Genomic DNA, 26,200 nt, shown 5'->3' on the forward strand with positions numbered 1-26,200 from the left:
TTCCTTCAATGGTCACCCTGCTTGTTTTAGCAAACCAATCTGTTTTTCTGCATCTACCTGGCTTGCAATGTCATGAAATCTCAATCTCATTAACTCAACAAACCCCGCCACATTGTTTAGCTCAGGAGTGGCTTCATCAAACAGTTCAGCTATAAACTCAGTTGCTTCCCCTTCATTTAAAACCTCAGAAATGGCCTCAATCAGCTCGCGATCTGTTGGAAACAAATGGCCATGTTGCCTTACAAATGCTCCAACTCTGTAGAGAAAGTAATTAAGTTTCTTCAGATCCCCATCATATTTTGCCTGGAAGGAAGGTGGGCCGGGCAATCCGGGATGGTGGCTGCAGCAGGGAATGCAGCAGGCAAAGGGGTGTTAAACAATGGATGCATCCTCCTCAATGGTATACCCCCCTCCTGCTGAGAAGAGGGCTCCTGTCTCAGTCTCATTCTGCTGGCAGGGGGAGGCACAGGGGGAGGAGGCTGGGCAGGAAAAGAAACAGCATTCATTTTCACAGTTTCACTCAAAAGGCTTGGCTGCTGGAATTCCTGAGCAGGGGGGAGGTAAGGACCCCACTGGCACTGGGCCCATCCTATCCCAGGAATATACACAGTCCCAGGCATCTTCATCTCAGGGCATTCCCCAGGGTCTTGTCTCCCCTGCTTGGGGCTTCCCCCATTGGATCTGTGTGCCAACCTGGGCTCAGAAGGAAGTGTCCCCCAGGTAGTTTTCAATCCTGCTGCATCATCTTTAGGGGTTTCACTCGCAGCCATGTGGAAAGAAAGGGTTTGTTCACTTCACTGGGTCTCCTTCCCTAACTCAGCATTAAAATCCCCTGGGGCTTTCAAGACCCATCCGTGGGTCTGGGGGCTCTGTTTAGGGGTTGTTCCACTTACAGTCAGATGTCCAAAATAGTCAGGGAGATCTGCCAAGGACTGGCTCCTGAACACCGATTGCAGGCTCCCAAATTCAGGCTGATCGACAAATTGGCTTCTCAGTGAGCTCCAATTTGCGGGGGGGGGGGACCAGCTGCTCGGGGATGACTAATGGCCAGCTCTGTAATATGAGACCAGCCAGGCAGCTCAGGGTGGGGTTGGAAGTCTCTGCTATGTGAAACTTGCAACTTTGCAGCACAGACCTCACTGGTTGGAATGAGGTAATGGTGCAAAGAGGGGGGGGGGGGGGGTAGTGGCACAGGCCAGTTAAAGTAATGGGTGTCACCAACCTATGGCTCATTCTTCCCCATGCTGTGGCTTCCTGCCAGCTGAACACACCAGTTGTTGCCCACCCCTTGCCCTCCCCTGTCAAGCACTTTTCACCTGGCCTGAGACGGGAAGGGCGGGGGATGGGGATTTGCTCCAAATTCCAAAATGGGAGTGAAGCTTCATCTCTTGCGGGTGTGCGCACAAGAGAAGTGGGGGAGAGAGGGAGAGGAGAGGGGAGAGAGATGAGAAAGAGGGAGAGAGAGAAAGAAAGAGATGAGACAGACAAAGGGAGAGAGATGAGAGGGGGAAGAGAGAAAGAGAGTGGGGGAGAGGGGGAGAGAAAGAGAGGGGGGGAGAGGGGGAGAGAAAGAGAGGGGGGGAGAAAATGCCTAGAGGACCTAGTTAGTATGTGTCAGTGCAAAACCTTCAACATACATTAAGTAGAGTTGTTGTGGATGTAGGTAATGTGGGTTAGCCAGACAATGTGTCAGACTTAGTATCAATGTATATACAACAATATTATTATTTACAAATATACAGAAACAACAATATAACTCTAATAGCTTACAAACTGCACACAGCAAGAATAATACAACTCACAGGCAAAGGTATCACTAACAAAGTAACTCCCCCTAAAGGGAACAATGCTGGCGCCCTCTTATGGCCAACCAGTAATATTTCCTTAAAGATACAGACTCTATATTTTACAGACTAACATTGTTAGTGTACTGTATGGCAATACCCAAGTAGGTTACATACCATGTACTAAGAGACCTCATCGCACCACTGGGAGTCCAGGTGCTTTAACAAGTGTGCTGGATTCATATAGAAACATAGAAACATAGAAGACTGACGGCAGAAAAAGACCTCATGATCCATCTAGTCTGCCCTTATACTATTTTCTGTATTTTATCTTAGGATGGATATATGTTTATCCCAGGCATGTTTAAATTCAGTTACTGTGGATTTACCAACCACGTCTGCTGGAAGTTTGTTCCAAGGATCTACTACTCTTTCAGTAAAATAATGTTTTCTCAGGTTGCTTTTGATCTTTCCCCCAACTAACTTCAGATTGTGTCCCCTTGTTCTTGTGTTCACTTTCCTATTAAAAACACTTCCCTCCTGAACCTTATTTAACCCTTTGACATATTTAAATGTTTCGATCATGTCCTCCCTTTTCCTTCTATCCTCCAGACTATACAGATTGAGTTCATTAAGTCTTTCCTGATACGTTTTATGCTTCAGACCTTCCACCATTCTTATAGCCCGTCTTTGGACCCGTTCAATTTTGTCAATATCTTTTTGTAGGTGAGGTCTCCAGAACTGAACACAGTACTCCAAATGTGGTCTCACCCGCGTTCTATATAGCGGGATCACAATCTCCCTCTTCCTGCTTGTTATGCCTCTAGCTATGCAGCCAAGCATCCTACTTGCTTTTCCTACCGCCCGACCACACTGCTCACCCATTTTGAGACTGTCAGAAATCACTACCCCTAAATCCTTCTCTTGTGAAGTTTTTGCTAATACAGAACTGCCAATACAATACTCAGATTGAGGATTCCTTTTCCCCAAGTGCATTATTTTACATTTGGAAACATTAAACTGCAGTTTCCATTGCTTTGACCTAGTAAATCATTTGCCATATTACAGACGCCTCCAGGAATATCAACCCTATTGCACACTTTAGAGTCATTGGCAAATAGGCAAACCTTCCCTAACAAACCTTCCCCATGTCACTCACAAACATATAAAAAAGAATAGGACCCAGAACAGACCCTTGTGGCACACTGCTTGTAACCAGTGTCTGCTCAGAATACTCGCCATTGACAACAACTCTCTGATGTCTATGCTTCAGCCAGCTGCAAATCCACTGAACTATCCAGGGATTAAGTCCAATCTTCACTAATTTATCTATCAGCTCTTTATGTGGAACTATATAAAAGGCTTTGCTGAAGTCCAGATAGGCAATATCCACGGCACCACCTTGATCCAACACCTTTGTGACATAGTCAAAGAAATCAATGAGATTAGTTTGACATGATTTGCCTTCAGTAAAGCCATGCTGATTTGGATCCAATAAATTATTGTTTTTTAGGTGCTGATTTATCCTCTTTTTGAGTAGAGTCTCCATCATTTTAACTATAACTGATGTCAAGCTAACTGGCCTGTAGTTGCTAGCTATTTCTCTATTTCCCTTCTTGTGGATAGGCACAACACTGGCCTTTCTCCAATCCTCAGGAACATCCCCTGTTCACGGGGATTGGTTAAACAAATCAGTCAGGGGGGTAGCAATGACAAATCTGAGTTCTTTAAGAACTCTGGGGTGCATGCCATCTGGACCCATTGCCTTATTTATCTTTAATTGTTCAAGTTCTTCTAAGACATCAGCTTCTAAGGTCACTGGAGCTGAATCCATACAGCTGGAAGCAATGCTATATCCATCTATAGTATTATATTGTAAGGTGTCTTTTGAGAAAACTGAACAGAAGTAGCTATGAAATTGTCAGTGATCTCCTTATTCCCATCAATGCATGTATTATTCCTGGTACTAAGCTTTGTGATGTTGCAGTTTTTCTTCTTCCTATCACTAATATATCTGAAGAAGGTTTTATCCCCCTTCTTTACAGATTTGGCAATTTCTTCCTTATTTGAGGCTTTAGCAGCATATATTATCTGTTTCATCTCCTTCTGTCTCATTTTATACACCTCTCTATCAGTTATACTTCCAGACTCTTTATACCTCCTATAGGCAGCCTTTTTTTCATTGACTATAGCCCTTACATCATTGCTAAACCATAGCGGTTCCTTCTTCATTTTACCTTCAGTTATTTGCCTTACATACAGTCCAGTGGCTTTTAAGATGGGATTTTTTAATACAGTCCACTGTATTTTCTGTATTGTCTGTGGGATTTAAAATGATGAAAATAGTGGTCTCTAAGGTCCAAAAGGTTGACCTACTTTAATGAACACAGTGAATGGAACTTCATGAGGAATAAGATGTGTCATTCTTAAATGTGATATTGCTGTTTGGTGGAAATATAAGATATTATCTCAATGGCCTTTTCTAAACATTGATTGATTGGCTAGATTAGGTCTGCCACTGACCTAATCTAGCAAATTAGGAATACAAGTAGCCCTCGTTTAGCAGCCACAATTGGAGCCAGCAATTCATTTATTACAAGAAATAGTTGCTAAGTGAAAGATCATGTAATTGCAAACGTATGATTTTATGCTTATGGTTTTACTTCAGCAGGCCTTTGAAACTGGTGGCCCATGGACCAGATGTGTCACATGTAGGCCACAATCACACAAAGGCAAAAATGTCCCAAAATTTTCTGACACAGTGGTACCTCTACTTAAGAACTTAATTCGTTCTGTGACCAAGTTCTTAAGTAGAAAATTTTGTAAGTAGAAGCAATTTTTCCCATAGGAATCAATGTAAAACCAAAGAATGCATGCAAACCTATTAGGAAAGAAATAAAATTTGGGTGGAAGGAAGAGGAGGAAGAAGAGGAGGAGGACGATCACTACTGAAGGAAGAAGGTGAGGTGAGGGGAATCAAAAAAATCCAAAACTTAAGGCTTAATAAAAAAAAGAGGGACTCTGAGGTGGCGTGGAGGAGCACACACCTCGCATACACCCAACGTGAGGCTGCCTCCCATACACCGTGCCAGAGAGAGAAACCCAGGTGGGTGAGAGGGGGGAACATCCTGCTCCTTTGACCAAAAAGTGGCTGCTGCTGCTGCTGCTGCTGCTACCTGCTTCCTCTTCCTTCCCATGCTGAAGGGCTCCCCTCTCCTCTCACTCGCTCACTTTGTAGCCAGTGCCTTTCCTTACTGTGGTGACTCCTCGGTTGGCTGAAGTCGAGTTGATCTGGCCAGGGCTAAGTGCCCCCTTTTGCCCAGATGCTGTGGGAGGCAACCTCACACTGGGTGTATGGGAGGCAGCTTGAAGGAGTCTCCACAGTGAAGTGGTTTACTCTCTCTCCAAGTGCCCAAAGAAAGGAAAATGAAGTGTTTCTTTTTCTCTGGGCACTGGCAGAGGTTTATTCCCTCTCCAAGTGCCCAGAGAAAGTAAAATGCTTCGATCGCTCTGAACTGCCAAAGCCTCCTTAAGCACCACCGAAAGGCTCCTCTGGTAGCCCAGAAAAGCCCGAGGTGGCCAGAATTAAAGGGGGAATGGCAGGAAACTGGCTGGGCCTTCGTGGCACTCTCAAATTTCCTGGGAAATTTTTCTGGGCTCGGGTTCTTAAGTAGAAAATAGTTCTTAAGAAGAGGCAAAAAAATCTTTAACACCTGGTTCTTATCTAGAAAAGTTCTTAAGTGGAGGTGTTCTTAAGTAGAGGTACCACTGTACATCACGTGACCATAGAATATGAAACCCATGCTTTCTAGCATCAGATGGCTATGACCCCATATGCCCAAATGAAGGGAAAGTTTTCTGAAACTTGACTCACAAGGAAGCCAGATGAAAGGGCTGATCTTGTAGCCTTTAATCTTGCTCTCCCACCCTTTGGAATAATCACTGTGATGCTGGGATAATTTAAAAGAAGAGAATGTTTATAGTGGCATTCATTTGAAAAGAAGGGATTACAAGAGAGTAAGCAGGCACACCAAGGGAAGTATACATTGAAGGCCTACAAACTTTACCTAGTAATAGTCAAAGAAGTCTTTAGCTGAAACCTGACTAAGGTGTCAGTAGCAGTGCCAGGTGAATTATCCTAATCAAGCAAGATGACAAAACTGAACTAGTTAACTTGCAGTTAGCATTTTTTAAGGGAAGTGCTACACTGGGGAGAAAAGCAGCTCGGATAGAATAACTTGTTTAGTCAATCTCTCCACTCTGCAAGAGGTAAAGAAGACACAGGACATCTACTAACTGACAATATTGCTAAATAAATGATAGGCAGTGTTGTGTCCGTAATGGCTACCTTGTTTCAACTGTAAATAGTTTCTTCCTGTTTAAAGCGCTGTCTGAGCCGGAGTCAGGAAGTCGCTCCTCACCGATGCCCTAGTTTTCGGCATGAAAAACGCCTCAGTGAGGAACAAACTCCTCACCGAAGACGAGCCAACGCTACAAACCGTGATCAAATTAGCTCAAACCGCAGAGGTCGCCGACGCCGCGGCCAAAGAGCTGAAGGAAAACGAACGGCGAGAAGTCATCGCCAAGATCGACTCCGCTTTTCACCGCGTCGAGGGATCAGACGACCTCAGCCCGTCAGCCCAGAACGAGGACAACTGCCTCCTGCTGCAAGACCAGCCGAGACAGCACAGAGCTCCTCACCACACAGCCCCTTGCGCCGGCTGCCGGGGAAACCACCAGCGCCAACGATGCCCTTTCCGGGATGCCATTTGCCGCCGCTGCAACCGACGAGGCCACATCGCCGAAGCCTGCAGAGCATCGACGCCAGAAGAAACCTTCTCCACACCGCGCAATCAACGAGGCCAACACCAGGCGCCCCAACCGCGAGAAAACCGACCTGCCCGCTTTTCAAACCGAAGGAACTACTCAGCCGCTAACCGCGACTACTCAAAAGGTAACACTAAATTTTCCGTGAATAACACGGCAACAAGAAATGGGGGCAAAATTGTAATTTCATTACTGCTTAACAACAAACCATGCTCCATGGAACTGGACATGGGGTCTAAATACACCCTCATGCCATGGGAAAAGCTCAAATTATACATGCCTAATCTATCTAAAGATGACTTATTGCAAACCTCATTGGTGATTAGAGATTTTCAAGGGGGGGTAATCTCTGTGTTGGGCAAATTGAACGTACCTATTGTGTTTAAGGATGTTAAATGTACCCTCCCTATGATTGTGGTTACAGGGGCTAAGCATTCTCTCCTGGGTTTGGCATGGATGGAACCTTTAGGAATTGAAATTTCTGGAGTTTGTACTATTAACTCGAATAGCATGCCTGATTTCCTACAAGAGTTCCCCGAAGTGTTTAGCCCCACTCTAGGGACTTACAAAGGGCCCCCCATCTCGTTCTCTATTGACCCAAAGATTCCACCTATTCGACTCAAACCCCACAGGGTGCCCCTTCCGCTCCTTCCCAAACTGGATCTGCAGCTAGACAAGCTCATAAGTCAGGGCATTTTGGTTCCAGTGGAGCAGGGTCCCTGGGAGACACCCATAGTCACGCCTTTAAAGCCAGATGGCTCATTAAGAGTCTGCGCTGACTACAAATCTACTTTAAATAAGGCTCTCCAACATCACCCTTACCCCATTCCAGTTGTACAACAACTCCTGCACTCCCTGGGGGAAGGAAAAAGGTTTGCAAAGATTGACCTCGCCCAGGCTTACCAGCAGCTAACAGTCGATGAACAAACAGCAAAAGTGCAAACAATTGTAACCCACAGGGGTGCCTTTAAATGTACCAGACTGCAGTTTGGAGTGAGCATAGCCCCAGGCATATTTCAAAGTATAATGGAACGCCTATTAGCAGGCATTAAAGGGGCCATTCCCTATTTTGATGATATCTTAATTGCAGGGGAAAACCAGGAACAGCTAAACAAAAGAATAAGGGAAGTACTTAAGAGGTTGCAGGACAAAGGACTAAGAATTAAACCAGACAAATGTGTGTGGGGGACAAACAGTGTTGAATTCCTAGGGTATAAGATTGATGGAGAAGGTATCCACCCCACAACCGAGAAACTGAGAGCCATCAGAGAAGCCCCAGAGCCACAAAATAAGACAGAATTGCAAGCTTTCCTAGGCCTTCTTAACTTCTATTCCGTTTTCTTAAAACAGAAGGCAACAGTAGCAGAGCCTCTACACCGTTTGCTCCAGAAAGAAGCCCTTTGGACATGGGGGAAAACTGAACACGAAGCCTTTACTCAAATAAAACAGCTGTTGACTTCTAAGAGTGTGGTAGTCCAGTATAGCACCTCATTACCCATCAGGCTTACGTGCGACGCCTCCCCGTACGGCGTGGGAGGGGTGTTGGCTCATATCTTGCCAAATAATACAGAGGCTCCAATTGCTTTCTTCTCCAAAACAATGACAGATACCGAAAGGAACTATAGCCAGCTAGATAAGGAGGCTCTAGCTTTAGTGGCAGGGGTAAAGAAATTTCATAACTACCTTTTTGGGAGGAGTTTTGAATTGGTCACAGACCACAAACCCTTACTGGGACTTTTAGCCCCCGACAAGCCTACTCCCCCATTTATGTCCCCAAGACTAATAAGGTGGGCCCTTTTCCTCTCAGGATACCAATACGAACTCATCCATAAAGGGGGTAAAACCATCAACCACGCGGATGGTCTCAGTAGGTGCCCTATGGCAGAATTAGTAGTAGACCCTGCCCCATCTGCAGATGTATTAATGATAGAACTAGATGACAAACCGCTAGTCACGGCAAAGGAGGTGGCTACACACACACAGCAAGACCCCCTCCTAAAACAAGTAGTAAATTGTGTACTTAAAGGTTGGCAAAATGACTCGTTGAAACCTGAATTGTGTGATTTTAAGACTAAACGTTTAGAATTGTCATATGTAAAGGGTTGTTTGTTGTGGGGGGATAGAGTGATCATCCCTAAAACCCTAAGGGTAAAAGTACTCAAAATGTTACATGTAGGCCATCCTGGGATTGTCAGGATGAAAGGCCTAGCCAGGGGACATTTATGGTGGCCAGGTTTAGATGCAGACATTGAGAACTGGGTAGCCAAATGTGACCCGTGCCAAGAGTCACGGCCTAACCCCCCCAAGACAACTCCAGCAGAGTGGGAGCAACCTGCAGGACCATGGTCCAGAATTCATATCGATTTTGCAGGGCCAGTGGGGTCACAATACTTCTTAATAGTAGTCGATGCATTTTCTAAGTGGGTAGAAATCATTGCAATGAGCAACATAACCACGTGTGCCACCATCAAGGTATTGAGCAGACTGTTTGCTACCCATGGTTGCCCGGATATCCTAGTATCTGACAATGGCTCACAACTAACAGCCAGACAGTTTGAATTGTTTTTAGACAACCTAGGAGTCAGACATGCACTCATTTCAGTTTACTCACCCTGGGCTAATGGATTGGCAGAACGTTACGTTCGGGTGGCTAAGGAAGCCTTACGTAGGTCAGGCCCTGGGGATGTACAACAAAATCTGGACCAATTCCTGTTAACCCAACACATCACCCCAAACTCGCACACGCACATAAGCCCTGCTGAGTTGCTAATGGGTAGGAAATTAAGGTCACCACTAGATAGATTACACCCCAGGTTCTGTGAAAATAACCAAATGTTTGTAAAACCTGAAAGAGAAATGTATTTGGGACAAAATGTATTTGTTAAGAATTTTGATGGGGGTGTGAACTGGAAAAAAGGAATTATTGTTAAGCAAACTGCTCCAAAGACATATGTTGTAAAAATGGAAGATGGTCGAATGTGGAAGCGGCACATTGACCACATACGTAAACGTGCGGAAAATACTTTACAGCAAACCGCTAACACGGCCTCTCCCAACTCTACAGACGACAACACGCTACCCGAACTAATTAATATGCAATTGGACTTATCGGGACGAGGGGAGGCCTCCAGCGACGCCGAGCCATCATCCTCCTCCGAAATCAGCAACCAGCAGGCCGACGCACAAGTAAGGCCACAGCCGCACCGGGAGAGCAGCAGCGAGCCAACTTCCACCGTCGAGACTGAGGACATAACTGAACTGCACAGGTCCGAGCGATCCTCGCGAAGACCAAGCAGATTGGACGATTTTGTCACATGGCTTTCCTAATGGATGCATCCAAACTAAGGAGGGAGGGGTGTTGTGTCCGTAATGGCTACCTTGTTTCAACTGTAAATAGTTTCTTCCTGTTTAAAGCGCTGTCTGAGCCGGAGTCAGGAAGTCGCTCCTGATTGGCTCAGACGTGGCTGCTCCTTGCTTTGGCGGGAACCGCAAATGTATAAAAGAAGCAGTTTCTCCCAGGCAAAGCAGATCGGTACTCGCTAAAGTCACTTGCCTTGCTGAGCTGTCACTTCTCTTTCTCTGAGCTGAATTAAAGTACCGTTCTAAGATTACTAGCGTCTGGATTCATTTCAGGCAGTGAGATGCTGCAAAAGTTGGAAGACATTTCTATCCAATGAAGTACACCAGATCAAGAAATCAGCTCCATATGAAAATCAGAACTAAATTTTCATGAGATAGACCATAGTATCAGTATCTTGCAAATCTGCTTATTTTTTACATTCCCTCATTACAATCATCTAAGTCAAGAGGAGTCAGTTTGATCCTTTTCTTAATAATTATCTCTTTTCCTGGGCTTTATAAAAGGTTTCTGCCCTTGTTATTTCTGTAACTTTCTCTGAATATTATTTCTAAGGTCCTCTCCATGAGTCCCTATAGCAGTGATGATGAACCTTTTTTTCCCTTATGTGCAGAAAGCCCTTGTGTGTGTGCTCTCGTTCATGTGTGAGTGCCCATACTCATAATTCAATGCCTGGGGATGGCAAAAATGGCCTCTACTGCTCCCCCAGAGACTCTCTGGAGGCTTGAAAACTTGGTAGGCCCACTTTTCACCCTCCCCAAGCTCCAGAAGCAAAAATGCCCTCCCCCATCACCCCAGAGACTCTCCATAAGCTGAAAATGCCTTCTCAGATCCTCCGGATGAACCAAAAACCAGCTGGCCAGCACACACATGCACATTGGAACTGAGCTGTGGTAATGGCTCGTGTGCCAGCAGATGTGGTTCCGCATGCCACCTGTGGCACCCATGCCATAATTTCACATCACTGCCCTATAGCAAAGGATGCAATATTCCAGGGTAAATATTTCAGAGTCCTTTGGGAGTTGGGTGCCATAGAAATATAATAAATTAAATTAAATCATTTACCTAGTTGGTTCAGCAATATTGTTTGGGCCCTATTGGTTCAAATATTGAATTGGAACTCTTTCCCACACACAAACAGATGAGTGTCATAGGAATCTATGGTGGGTGAGCATGTGAGGCCTACATCAGATGCTATGGTTAAATGCTTGCAGGCCTTGCTGAGGAGAGTGGAGAGAAAGCAATGAATAAAGTGTAGATCTTTATAACTGCATCACGTGTGGGAATCATTAGAAACTGCTTAAAGGAAGGTATAACAAAAGGAAGTTATATTTTTGTTTTTAAAGAATAGAAGGCTGAATGAACTAGCCAAACACAGACACTTCCCTGGTTTAGCTGCTGTTTGATAAATTAAAGTATAGTGATACCATGTCTTACAAACTTAATTGGTTCCGGGATGAGGTTCTTAAGGTGAAAAGTTTGTAAGACGAAACAATGTTTCCCATAGGAATCAATGGAAATGCGATTAATGCGTGCAAGCACAAAATTCACCCCTTTTGCCATCCGAAGTGCGTTTTTGTGCTGCTGGGATTCCCCTGAGGCTCCCCTCCATTCGAAACCCCACCTCCGGACTCTGTGTTTTTGCGATGCTGCGATTTCACTGAAGCTCCCCTCGCTGGGAAACCCCACCTCCGGACTTCCATTGCCAGCGAAGTGCCCGTTTTTGCACTGCTGGGATTCCCCTGCAGCATCACAAAAACACAGAAGTCTGGAGGTGGGGTTTCCCATGGAGGGGTGCCTCAGGGGAATCCCAGCAGCGCAAAAATGGGTGCTTCGCTGGCAATGGAAGTTCGGAGGCGGGGCATCCCAGCGGTGATGGTGGGTTTGTAAGGTGAAAATAGTTCGTAAGAAGAGGCAAAAAAATCTTAAACCCCAGGTTTGTATCTCGAAAAGTTTGTATGACGAGGCGTTTGTAAGACAAGGTATCACTGTATGTCAAATGTAGTCCTTAGCTTACACTGGCAGTTGGGACCAGAATTTCCATCACAGAATGGCAAAGTACAGATAGTCCTCAATTTATGACTACAAAATTTACAGTATGTTGTTAAGTGAGAGAATTGTTAAGTGAGTTTTGCCTCATTTTATGACTTTTCTTGGCACATTTGTTAAGTGAATCACTGTAGCTGTTAAATTAGTAACAGGGTTGTTAAATGAATCTGGTTTCCTCGTTTGTCAGAAGGTCACCAAAAGCGATCACATGACTCCAGGACACTGCAACCTTCATAATTGATTTTACTTGTGGGAAGCTTGCAGGAATATATAGGAAATCACATGCTGTAAAGCTGAAACTTTGTGAAGCATTGAAAGTCCTCCCGATTCAGTGCCATTGTAGCTTTTAATGGTTGCTGAATGAGGGGTCACAAGTCAAGGACTATCTGTAATTGCAAAAGCTTAGCTCCCATCATTGGAATCCAGAAATGTGGGTATGGAAGCATTTAGGGTTCTAACAGAGAAGAGAGATACAGTAATTAGAAGGGGAAAAAGAAAGGAAGAAGGAAGGTACAAATAGGGATATAAGTATCTATAAAACTGATGACAAAATATTGAACTACTGCAGGAAGGCAATGGACTGTGATTGTTAAACAAAGCTCCTCTTTCCTTCTAAGGATCTCTTTTAGCAAAGGGGTCTGCTCAAGACATAATGATGGCAAATGTCACCACCATACAGATGGGTCCATGTTAGAAGACCAGGACAGCAAGAAAGACCAAAGCTTTTTGGAGCTCCTGAATGGGGGAATGTCTAGGTAAAAGGAAAAAAAATAGATTGCATTCCCATATCAGAGAAGTATAAACCACAGAAGAAGTGTGACAAGAAAACGCTCAAAGCTATAGCTGTAAGGGGCTATTCTCCTGATACCACCTGAAGATACTACCATACCTGTTGTGGTTAGCTCTGGCCCAGCTCCTGCCCCAAGGACTGGGGGGGGGGGGGAGGTGGATGTGGATGAAACATCCAAATGTCACAGGCCTGTTTTGCTGCCGACAGCTTCGGGCAACGTATTATCCTCTGAAGAACAGAGTGTCTGTGAGATGGGACCTTCAGAGGGTAGCTTGGCGGGCAGCCCAGAAAGAAGCCAGTCTTTACCTTCCTTATCTTTGATAGACTCTGATGAGGCAGTTGTCATAGACCCACACATTCGTAGAGCTATGCATAGAAGAGAACAGCTTCGCAGATATTACAGGAGATAATAGAGTCTACCTGTGGTTGGGTGGGGTTCAAGTAATTAGGGCTGCTGTTAAATGGGCAGCGTGCCGGCCTCACAGTGTGGAAGATTATCTGATCGTGCTTGTGGAATTTGCATTGCCATTCCGGATTGTCCCAGGACCTTGTGTTTTAATCCCTTTTTCCATTTTATTCTTTCTATTCTTCCTTCTAGGAAGGAAGGACTTTATTAGAAAAATAAAGGGGTTATTGGATCAAACTTTGGACACTTGACAACTGGTCTGTAGTTATGATGGTGGCAATGTCCCAGGATTATGTGAACATCTTTGGGGATCTTCTGACAAGTAACTGCAGGGATTCACTTAATGACTGTGACAAGAAAGGTGGTAAAGAGAGGCAGAACTCACTTAATAACTGTCTTACGCAGGAGATTGAATCGTTGGCATCCACTGGGGTCAGAACAGAAGTCGAGGATTATCTGTCCGACCAGTGCACTCTTTTAGAAGCAGATCATGAGTCCATTTTGAAGCTCCCCAGAAAACATCTAGGGGGGAAGGCAGGTTGTCCTCGACTTACAACGGTTCATTTACTGACCATTCAAAGTCATGATGGCCTTGAAAAAGTGACTTATGCCCCCTTTTCACACTTACGACCTTCGCAGCAGCCCCACAATCGTGTGATCAAAACTTGGCTGCCATTTCATATTTATGACCGTTGCTGTGTTACGTGACTTTTGCAACTGTCTCACAAACAAAGACAATGGGGGCAGGGGGGCAGAAAAGCCAGATTCGCTTAACAACTAGGTTTCTAACCAATCCACGCCCAGGCATGAAAATGCGCCACTCAGACATTATACTTTTCTGCCCACACCGAAAAAATATTAGAGGGAACATTGGTCATGGAAACTAAAATATCTAAGGCAGACTCGATACTGTTGTAGCAACTATATTTTTATTGATTGATTGATTTTGTCCAATACACAATGAGGGTTTTATTGGGTATACACATAGTAAAATACATGATGAAGGTTATAGAGGATATACTCATAGTAAAATATATCTAAGAAAGAATAGAAGAGAAGTTATAGGAATAGAACATATCAATGAAAGAATAGAAGAAGAGATATAGGAATAGAAGAAAGGTATAGGAGATATAGGTCATAGGAAAGGTATAGGAGATATAGGAAAGGTATAGGAGATATAGGACAGGGGACGAAAGGCACTCTAGTGCACTTGTACTCGCCCCTTACTGACCTCTTAGGAATCTGGATAGGTCAAACGTGGATAATCTAAGGGTAAAGTGTTGGGGGTTGGGGGATGACACTATGGAGTTCCACGCTTCGACAACTCGGTTACTGAAGTTGTATTTTTTACAGTCAAGTTTGGAGTGGTTAATATTAAGTTTAAATCTGTTGTGTGCTCTTGTGTTGTTGTGGTTGAAGCTGAAGTAGTCACCAACAGGCAGGATGTTGCAGCATATAATCTTGAATACTTAGATCATGTTTAAAGCGTCTTAGTTCTAAGCTTTCAAGACCCAGGATTGAAAGTCTTAGTCTCGTAGGGTATTCTGTTTCGAGGGGAGGAGTGAAGGGCTCTTCAGCTGTATTCCAGTCCTCTAGCAGTTTTACCATGCTCCAAGAACTCTAAAAAACTTCCTTTAGTAGCTACAAAAACACATCTGCCAGCTCCTTTAGTTTCCTGAGATGAAATCCATCTAATCCTGATGATTTGAACTTATTCAGATTGGATAAATGTTCTCTTACTATTTTCTTTCCTATTTTGATCTGCATCCCTATTCTGTCTCCTTCTGTACTGATAGGCTGGACTATTATAGATTGAACCTCTAGGTGTGTTTTTTACTATGTTAATGATACACTTTACTTATCTCCAGACCCCCATTTAAACATCTTTATCAGCTTAAGTGTAAACTAAATACCATTTTATTTTCCTTAATTTCAATATTGTCAAAGTCACGACCTACCAGTTATATAGGAAATATTTCTGAACAACCTATGAGGTGTTCGTGGTCAACCCCTCTAGATCTTGCCAACAGGTGTTAAAAAGATGTTACTTCTAGGAGGCAAAGACACAAATAAACTAATAGCGCTAACTAAAATCAATTAATAGCTTACCAAAGTTTCTAATTATTTATTAATAAGCTAATAAACCACCTATCCTCAAACTGGAATTGTATCACAGCTACAAGTAAGAAACAGACAAAGTTATTAGGCAAAGACCCAGACTGACTCCCCCTAATTTAGGTGGGTATAACAAGGAATGAAAACTTATCAGCTGAAATTTCCTGGTCCCCCACCCCCCGGAATGTTATTGTCCTGGAGTCCTGTTCATAACATCAAGCCAATTGTCATCTATTATACAATCAGAAGCCAAGCCAATGAATTATTTCAAATTCAGAGATGATACAATCACATAAGGATGAAAGGCCAAAAATGATTTGGTGGATTTTTAAAGATCAGAAGAAGAACTACTGTAATTAGTGGTTTTAGAACATTTAGTACATTTCATTCCATTCTGTGTCAAAGTTTATGAAGGAATGTGGTTTGGCAAGCCCTGCATCAATTTATAAAATCTAGCTTAATTTTAATTGTTAATAAATAATTATATAATTTCATACTGTTAAAAAGAAAAACAAAACCTTGAACCCATTTGTTATTTTCCCATGTTATACATCAAAGCAAATTCACTTGGTTGATCTGAGCATGAAGGTATATTGGGCTAACTCCAGAACAACCCAAGGAAGACTAGACTGCTTCTGGAACTTGGATTGGACTGTGAATTAGAGAGTTTGCTCTCTATCTCTGTTATTTAAAGAATATATTACAAATTGCTTGGTGAAAAAAATATTTATTTATTTTTATTTTAGAACTCAGCACATCTTTAAGCTGAAAATATTAATTACAATTTTCTATTTTTATTGTGTTAAGTTGACCTGCTGAATGATAATTCAGATTAATTAAATGTTTACTGATAAAATGTATATTTTTTAAAAAGGTAAATTCTTCATTGTAGATGTATCTGCCTTAAATATAGTCTGCAGACTTGTTTGTAAATGTTAACTTTTTCCCAGTTGGTAAAACTTGTTTTTTTACAAAGTAGACTTTTAGGTTCAGATACTTTGTTGATAGCTATAGACAATACAGTTTAATGTGGTCATATTTTAGGAGAATGATAAATGATTTCTGATGTTCATCTTCTGGTTCAAAGAACGGTGTGCATGTTATGTTGTTCCTTTAGTTAGATCTGTAAAATACAATGTGAAGAATGAAGAAATAAATGTGCATCTCTACATTTTATATACCGTAATTCTTTTTTAAATGGCTAGATCTTGATCCTCAAAAAAATACAGCCTCTGATAACTTTGCGATATTAAATTGATTCCATACATGGGCAAGAAGGCTCTGAAATGTCAGCAACTCAATTACTTAATTTACTCAAGTGACTCAAAATTTGTAGACCTCTGGGCAATGTTCTCCTTTTTTAAAAAAGAAATTACTTTTTACAACAATATAATTTACAATAACAAATTTAAAGAATATTTATTAACCATTCATTCTCACCAGGGATACACTTGAGAAAGGATGGAATACAAATGCAGTGAATAAACAAACTCCCATTATTCTCTGACAACACAGCCCAATAGAAGGACACTGGGAGCTGTAGTCCAGCAATACCGAAAAAGCTGCCATTTTTTCATTGATTAGAAAGAATGATTAGAAGAATTATTTCATTACAGAAATAATTGATATTTAATTTTAACTCTTGAAAAAAATTGGTATTATATTATTCCTATTTGTATTAATTGTAATTTCAAAGGAAAGCCTCGTTATACAATAAGATTCCTGTGATCTAAATAAAATTGCTTCCATTCAAAACAATGGGAAAGAAGTATCATGTGAATAATACTTAAAACAAGTAATGGGGCAGGAAGGAAAAAAATATATGTCCTTTCATAATGAGTTTCTGAATCCTGGAAGATTCTTAGACCAGATTCTTACATTCCTCTGTACTGGGACTGAAATGATAAATGGAAACTCCATGCAATGAATTTACTTGCCTCAAAATTAATGGTTCCAAATGAATGCTCATACTTTTTATTTTATTTCTTGCATTTATTTATTTATTTATTCATTCATTTACTTACTTACTTGTTTATTTATTTGATTTATATGCCGCTCCCAGGACTCAGGGTGGCTTACAACATATAAAAGAAACAATGATATACAATAGTTAAATCTAATTAATTAACCCTGCTGTTCTCCTCGCATTTACTATACACTTTTGGTCCTTGGGTTCTTTTAGACCCAGAGTAAAAAAAAGTTGGATTTAGCTAATGGAAGTGGGTTTTTTGAATACTTTTTTCAGTAGTATACTAATTTGAACATTTCTGAACACAATGAAATAAAAAATGAAATGAAAAAATTAATGCTTATTTGTTTAATTTGCTCAGAAAAACCTGCCCACCTGGCTGTGTGCAATTTTTTTTCAATTTATAGATAGATTAGCCTGGTTGCCGGGGAAGGCCCTTTTCTGTGCAAAATAAACAAATAAGCACCATTTCATTTTCATTTCATTATGTTCAGAAATGTTCAAATTAGCATACTAGTGAAAAAAGTATTTAAAAAGACACTTCCAGTAGCTAAAACCAACCTTTTTTTACTCTGGGTCTAAAAGGACCTGGAGGAGTACAAGTGTACAGTAAATGTGAGGACAATAGCAGGGGTAAGTAATTGCACATAGCCAGGGGGAGCCCTTTTCTAAGCAAAATAAACAAATAAGCATCAATTTTTCATTTCATTTTTCATTTCATTATGTTCAGAAATGTTCAAATTAATACGCCAATGCCAAAGATATTTTAAAAATTCAGATTTTGCAGGCTAATCTATCTATAAATGGAAAAAATTGCACACAGCTGGGGGGGCAGGCTTTTCTCAGCAAAATAAACAAATAAGCATTAATTTTTTTCATTTCATGTTCAAATTAGTATACTAGCAAAAAAAAAAGTATTCAAAAAACCCCATTCCAGTAGCTAGAACCAACCTTTTTTACTCCGGGTCACATATGACCTGGAGGACTACAAATGTTCAAAACATTTTTTTTTTTCATTTCCAAGCTTAGAATGAATGTAAAAAATAGACTGAAGAAACACCCCATGAAATGAATTGGATGAGATAGATTGTCCATTATTAAATAAAATTCTATTGACTTCAGGAGACTACTAGATCCTACCCAAGGATTACTTGCTTTCTACTGAAAATGTTACTGTGCATGCTAAATGAATTTGTTCCATTGAGGACAATGAAATCAATAAAAATAGCCCATTGAGGTTAAAATAGAGCTTACATTCATTTCAGGCCTAAGACACAGGGATCTCCTGTTCTTTATTTTGGAATTTATCAGGATTCAGCAACAGACCAGAAGAGATGAAATGATAGACAATGTTTTTGTCCCATGCCTCATTGTTTTTAAGTAACACCAACACTCATAGGTTTCTTTCCCATTGCTCTGATCAGAAGAAATTTTATTTAGGTCAGAGGAATCTTCAAAAGTGTTCTGATTTAGAAGAATTGCCAAAGACTAAGTTGCTTTATAATCTATTACATCCACAATTTTAGCTACCAGGCTTTGGCCATTTACACATTTCAATTGTTTTTTTCAATGATTAGATATACAGTAGATGTACAGTGGTACCTCTACCTAAGAATGCCTCTACTTAAAAACTTTTCTAGATAAGAACCGAGTGTTTAAGATTTTTTTTGCCTCTTCTTAAGAACCATTTTCTATTTAAGAACCCAAGCCTGGAAAATTTCCCAGAAAACTTGAGAGTGGCATGAAGGCTTGGCCAGTCTCCTGCCATTCCCCCTGGGTTTCTCTCTCTGGCACAGTATATAGGAGACAGCCTCGCGCCGGGTGTATGGGAGGCTCGTGCTCTTCCTCACTGCCTCAGAATCCCTCTTTTTTTTTTAAGCCGTAAAGTTTTGAATTTTTTTTATTCCCCTTACCTCACCTTCTTCCTTTAGTAGTGACTGTCCTGTGAGAAAAGTAAGTTTTACCCCTTCCTGGTAGATAAGAAAAACCAAATGCATAGGTATAGAATAGCAGTATAACTCAATAGCAGTAACTGTGAAAGGGATCTAGGAATCATTGTGGACAATCATTTAAATATGAGCCAGTAGTGTGCTGCATCTGCCCAAAAAGCCAATGCAATCATAAGGCTGCATTAATAGAGAGATAGAATCAAACCCATGGGAAGTGTTAGCACTACTTTATAATGCCTTGGTAAAACCACACTTGGAAGATTGCGTCCAGTTTTGGTCAGTAGAATATAAAAAAAAAGATAGAGAAATTCTAGAAATAGTGCAGAGAACAACAATACAGATGATTGAAGACAGAAACTAAAACATATGAAGAACAGTTGCAGTCTACTGTGATATGAAAGCAATTTTCTAATATTTGAAAAGCTGACATAAAGAAGACAAGATCAACCTATTCTTCAAAACACCTGAGGACTAAACAAAAAGCAATAGATGGAAACTAATCAAGGAGAGAAGCAACCTAGAAGTAAGAACTGACAATGAGAACATTTAACCAGAGAAATGGTTTGCCTACAAAAGTTGAGATGCTCCATCACTGGAGGTTTTAAAGGAGAGATTGACAACCATTTATGTGAAATGGTCTCCTGTTTGGGCACGTGGATGAAATGGGTCCCTTTCAACTCTATTATTTTGTTTTGTTATTCTGTTATTCTTTCTATGATCAGGTTTATCTATCCTGTAAAATCTAAAGAAAGTCTGCAATGGTATAGTATCTCCTGCCAAATGCAGAGGGTTGGACTACCTGACCTCCAAAATCTCCATTCCAATCCTGTTATTCTATGTTCTTTACCAAACCTTCAAATAGTTAAATTTGAAAGAAGAATGATGACTAAAGGTGTGAAAATGGTTGGAGAAGTTATCACAAGTAGTACATTTGAGATCTTTAAAATGACAACCAGTTTTGTGTTGTGTGCTGAGAAGGAAAATTAAAGGATGTTAATTGTGAAATAGAGAGAAGCAGATATCTCTGGAGACTCGGGGCGGCTAACAGCGACAATAAAACAGTGTACAATAGTAATTTGGTATTAGAAATGATTAAAAATGATTAAAAATCCATTAATATAAAAACCAAACATGCCTACCATGCATAGAATTGTAAAGGCCTAGGGGGGAAGAAGATCTCAATTCCCCCATGTTTGGCGGCAGAGGTGGGTTTTAAGTTATTTACGAAAGGCAAGGAGGGTGGGGGCAGTTCTAATCTCTTGGGGAAGTTGGTTCCAGAGAGCCGGGGCCGCCACAGAGAAGGCTCTTCCCGTGGGTCCCGCCAGGAGACATTGCTTAGTTTACGGGACCCGGAGAAAATCCACTCTGTGGGACCTAACTGGTCACTGGGATTCATGCAGCAGAAGGCAGTCCCTGAGGTAATCTGGTCCGGTGCCATGAAGGGCTTTATATGTCATAACCAACACTTTGAATTGTTTAAGATTTTTTTGCCTCTTCTTAAGAACCACTTTCTATTTAACAACCCAAGCCTGGAAAATTTCCCAGGAAACTTGAGAGCGGCATGAAGGCTTGGCGAGTGTCCTGCCATTCCCCCTGGGTTTCTCTCTCTTGCACAGTGTATGGGAGACAGCCTCACGCCAGGTGTATGGAAGGCCCTGCTCTTCCTCACCGCCTCAGAGTCCCTCTTTTTTTTTAAAGCCGCAAAGTTTTGATTTTTTTAATTCCCCTTACCTCACCTTCTTCCTATAATAGTGACTGTCCTCTTCCTCTTGTTCCTCCTCCCACCCAAATTCTAAGTTTTTATTTCTTTCCTAATGGGCTTGCATGCATTATTTGCTTTTACATTGATTCCTATGGGAAAAATTGCTTCTACTTACAAACTTTTCTACTTAAGAACCTGGTCACAGGACGAATTAAGTTCTTAAGTACCACTATATATAGTAGGTATAGTATCATGATGACAAGCATGTGTGCCATCTGTGGCACACGGAGCCATATGTGATGGCATTCGAGGTGTTGCCCTATGTCAGCTCCAACTGGCCAACTGATTTTTGGCCTTTAGAAAAGCCACCAGAGTCTGTAAATGGCAAAAATCAGACCCAATGGGCCTACCGGAAGTTCCAATAGGCCAATTAGGCCATTTTTTTCACCCTCCACAGGTTTCAGAAAAGCCATTTGAAACTGGGGAGATTGAAAAGGTTTTAGTGAGGCCTGTACGTAGGCATAGGGGTACAGCATGGGGCTGGTGGTTGTGTGCACATACATTGGGGGAGGGCATTACATTATGGATGTGGCCACAGGCAGGGGCACTCCCTTTTGGCACCTGAGCAAAAATAGGTTATGCATCACTTAAGGCAACCCAATGTCCTGCTTTTAGTGAGACAGTCCCGCTTTTTAGCAATTTGTCCTGTGTCCCACAGCGTTTTTTAAAAGTCCTGATTTTTTGAAAGAAGCTGTCAGCTGGAGATTGCTAAACCTTCGCATTGGTCGATTTTGGGCAGCATGGAAGCTGAGCTTCCTTCTTCGTGGCTTCCAAGTTTTTCCCCAGCAGATGCTACTTGCCAGTGCTGGGGGAAAACTGAGCAGGGGTAAACTGAGCTGGCTTTTTTCCTCCCCAATGTACCTTTGCCTCAGCACCATGAATGGAGAGACTCAGTGTACTATGCCTCTGCCTCTGGATAAGTGTCATCTTGGAAGCAGGTGAGAGAGGCAGCACAGCTCGATGGAGAGAGAGAGAGAGAAGAAAGGAAGAGAGAGAAAGAGAGAGAGAAAGAAAGAAAGGGAGAGAGAGAGAGAAAGGGAGAGAAATAAAGAGAAAGGGAGGGAGGGATGAAGAGAGAGTGAGAAAAACAGAGCGAGAGGGAGGTAAGGAGGGAGAGAGAGAAAGGAAGAGAAAGAGACAGGGAGGAGGGAAGAGAGAAAGAGAGAGAGAAAAGAGAGGATGGAAGGAATGAAGAGAAAGAAAGAGGGGGAGAGAGGGAAGGGGGGGAGAGAGAAAAAGAAATAGGCAGGGAGAAAGAGAGAGAAAAGAGAGAAGGAGAGAAAGAAAGAAAGAAAGAAAGAAAGAAGGAAATAGGAGGGAGAAAAAGAGAGGGAAATAGAGAGAAAGTAAGGGCGGAAGAGAGAAACAGATAGAGAAAAAAGAGAAGGAGGTAGAGAGGGAGAAAGAGAAAGAAAGAGCGAGGGAGAGAGAAATATAAAGGGAGGGAGGAAGAGAGAGAGAAAGGGAGTGAGAGGGAGGGAATGAGGGGGAGAGAAAGAAAGAGACAGGGAGGAAGAGAGAAAGGAAGAGGAATGGAGAGAAAGAAAAAAGAGATAAAGGAAGGGAGATAAAGAAAGAGGGAGGGAGAGAGGGAGAGAAAAAGAGAGAGAAATGGAGAGAAGATTTACCTCTTTACCAATGTTAAAATCTGGTCACTTTACCACCACTAGCGTAGTATATAAATATAGACAGGAGAAAGAAAAGTTAACTGGTGAATTAAAGCAATTTTCTGGAAAATGTACCTATAGGAATGCAGTCTGGAAAGTCGAATTTCCTATTCATACAAGTAACTCTGAATGATCTGGCATTTGGCTGTGGTTTATAGTCTCTTCTACATTCAAATTCCACTACATCTCTATCCTCGGAAGATATTTTATCCCAAGTTTTCCACCTCAGCTTTATATTGTGTTCTCTCATATCTTCTTCACTTGCTGTGCAAGGGCCTGCAAAAGAACACAGATCTGATGATGCAAACAAAGTTTGACTGAATAATTCCTTTGATAAAATGATTAAAATTTAGGTGGGAAATTCTGTGTTGCAATGGAATAAAATGATTAGAGATTTATGTAAATGGATTTTTATCTGTTGTTGCCTCCTCTCTTTTTTTTGTCTCTCAGCTGTTATCAGTCATAAACTAAACCACCTAACATACATAAACCTCTTTTAAGCAAGGCAATGTTTCATATGCAAAAGGCAGAAGGAAATTATTTTATCCTTCCTCCAGATTTCCTCATACTAAATGTCTGAATTATACAAAAAAACAAGTTCAGCCAACCTTTTTTAAAAAATTCCAGATTGCATCTTCTCCTTCAACATTATTATTATTATTATTATTATTATTATTATTATTATTATTATTATTATTTATTGGATTTGTATGGCGCCCCTCTCCACAGACTCGGGGCAGCGAACAACAGCAATAAAACAGTATATAACAAAATCCAATACTAAAAACAGTTAAAAACCCATTATATAAAAACCAATCATACATACAGACATACCATGCATAAAATTGTAAAGGCCTAGGGGGAAGTGTATCTCAGTTCCCCCATGCCTGGCGGCAGAGGTGGGTTTTAAGCAGCTTTCGAAAGGCAAGGAGGGTGGGGGCAATTCTAATCTCTGGGGGGAGTTGGTTCCAGAGGGCCGGGGCCACCACAGAGAAGGCTCTTCCTCTGGGTCCTGCCAAGTAACATTGTTTGGTTGACGGGACCCGGAGAAGACCCAATCTGTGGGACCTAACTGGTCACTAGGATTCGTGCAGCAGAAGGCGATCCCTGAGGTAATCTGGTCTGGTGCCATGAAGGGCTTTATAGGTCATAACCAACACTTTGAATTGTGACCGGAAACTGATCGGCAACCAATGCAGACTGCGGAGTGTTGGTGTAACATGGGCATATTTGGGAAAGCCCATGATTGCTCTCGCAGCTGCATTCTGTATGATCTGAATTTTCCGAACACTTTTCAAAGGTAGCCCCATGTAGAGAGCGTTACAGTAGTCGAGCCTCGAGGTGATGAGGGCATGAGTGACTGTGAGCAGTGACTCCCTGTCCAAACAGGGTTGCAACTGGTGCACCAGGCGAACCTGGGCGAACGCCCCCCTCACCACAGCTGAAAGGTGTTTCTCTAATGTGAGCTGTGGATCGAGGAGGACGCCCAAGTTGCAGACCCTCTCTGAGGGGGGTCAATGATTCTCCCCACAGGGTAATGGACGGACAGATGGAATTGTCCTTGGGAGGTAAGACCCACAGCCACTCCGTCTATTACCATCATTCAAAAAACAAATTAGGGGATTGTTGGTAAACTGAGTGTTTTATTATTTCTCTTCTGGGAATGACTGCTGATGGCGATGGTGATGATGGGATTGCACTGTGTGCTCAGCTGTGAAATACTAAGAAAAATTAAATATAGACTCTGGAATTTCACAGGAAGGTTTCGCAAAATGAGGACAACATTTGTAAATGTCAGAAGGTATTGTACCATTTTCCACTATAATGCAGTTTCTCTCCGAGAGTTTCTTTATCTTGGTTCACAATACTACCACTTCTAATTCCATTACAAGGCCACAAAACACCTTCTGACACTATCATACTGATACTGGTATTAAGAGCTTTCCCAAAGGACAATTTTGTTTATAAAGCACAAATATATATTAAAAATATAGATATTACTTATACCTCTACATGTTGGTGTTTGTGACCAACGACCATTTTGGCAAGTGACTCTTGAAGAACCTTCCATTATGTAGAAATTTTGGCACTGATAATTTACACTTTCAGATTGTAAATAGGTTTCCTTGAGTGTGTCTATGATGTCTCCATTGTCCACAGGAGGTGGGCGTCCACATCCTCCTTCACTATCTATATTAGACAAATAATCCATTGATCAACATTCCTGACAATTACAAACACATTTGTTCATGGTAATGATTTCAATGACTCTTTAATACATGAATGATGCAAAAAGGAATAATATCATGCCAGACATATCTTATTTCATGATTTGACAAAGTGACTAAATTAGTGGAATAACAAAATGCTGTGGACATAGTAAACATGGATTTCAGTAGGGCATTTGACAAAGTAAATGACAACCTACTTCTTTGTAAACTAGAAAAATGTTGGCTAGACAGCATCAACCCCATTTGTAATTAGCTGATAAACCACACTCAACATGTTAAACCACATTCAACATTAAGCAGTCCTTAATGGAACCATATCTACATGGAGGGAAGTGAGCAGTGGCATACCTCAAGGCTCTATCTCAGGCCCAGTACTCTTCAACATCTTCATAAATGATTTAGATGAGGACAAGGGAAATTCATCAAATTTGCAGATGACACCAAACTGGCAGGAGTAGCCAACAGCCCAAAAGATAGACTCAAGAACCAGAAGGATCTTGACAGACTTGAACATAGGATGCTATCTAATATAATTAAATTTAGTTGTGAGAAAAGTAAGTTTTACCCCTTCCTGGTAGATAAGAAAAACCAAATGCATAGGTATAGAATAGCAGTATAACTCAATAGCAGTAACTGTGAAAGTGATCTAGGAATCATTGTGGACAATCATTTAAATATGAGCCAGTAGTGTTCTGCATCTGCCCCAAAAGCCAATGCAATCATAAGGCTGCATTAATAGAGAGATAGAATCAAACCCATGGGAAGTGTTAGCACTACTTTATAATGCCTTGGTAAAACCACACTTGGAAGATTTCGTCCAGTTTTGGTCAGTAGAATATAAAAAAAAAGATAGAGAAATTCTAGAAATAGTGCAGAGAACAACAACACAGATGATTGAAGACAGAAACTAAAACATATGAAGAACAGTTGCAGGAATCGGGTATGTCTACTGTGATATGAAAGCAATTTTCTAATATTTGAAAAGCTGAGATAAAGAAGACAAGATCAACCTATTCTTCAAAACACCTGAGGACAAAACAAAAAGCAATAGATGGAAACTAATCAAGGAGAGAAGAAACCTAGAAGTAAGAACTGACAATGAGAACATTTATCCAGAGAAATGGTTTGCCTACAAAAGTTGAGATGCTCCATCACTGGAGGTTTTAAAGGAGAGATTGACAACTATTTATGTGAAATGGTCTCCTGTTTGGGCAGGGGGGTGAAATGGGTCCCTTTCAACTCTATTATTTTGTTTTGTTATTCTGTTATTCTGTTATTCTTTCTATGATCAGG

At 41.5% G+C, this 26,200-nt stretch overlaps 1 protein-coding gene across 3 annotated transcripts in view; it reads right to left on the reverse strand.

The window, feature by feature from the left end:
- Window positions 1–16,040: 16,040 nt before the first annotated feature.
- The window catches only part of LOC139164350 (complement factor H-related protein 1-like), a 28,647-nt gene continuing 18,487 nt past the window's right edge, over window positions 16,041–26,200 (reverse strand). For all 3 annotated transcript variants that reach the window (XM_070746356.1, XM_070746354.1, XM_070746355.1), the window contains 3 exons: window positions 24,684–24,866; window positions 22,752–22,952; window positions 16,041–16,452 (listed from right to left, as the gene is read on the reverse strand). In XM_070746356.1, the coding sequence (XP_070602457.1) occupies window positions 16,430–16,452; window positions 22,752–22,952; window positions 24,684–24,866 (407 nt within the window). In that variant the 3' untranslated portion in view covers window positions 16,041–16,429. The remainder of the gene's footprint in view (window positions 16,453–22,751; window positions 22,953–24,683; window positions 24,867–26,200) is intronic.

The sequence above is a fragment of the Erythrolamprus reginae genome, chromosome 3 (genome assembly GCF_031021105.1).
Source record: "Erythrolamprus reginae isolate rEryReg1 chromosome 3, rEryReg1.hap1, whole genome shotgun sequence".
Taxonomy (NCBI): domain Eukaryota; kingdom Metazoa; phylum Chordata; class Lepidosauria; order Squamata; family Dipsadidae; genus Erythrolamprus; species Erythrolamprus reginae.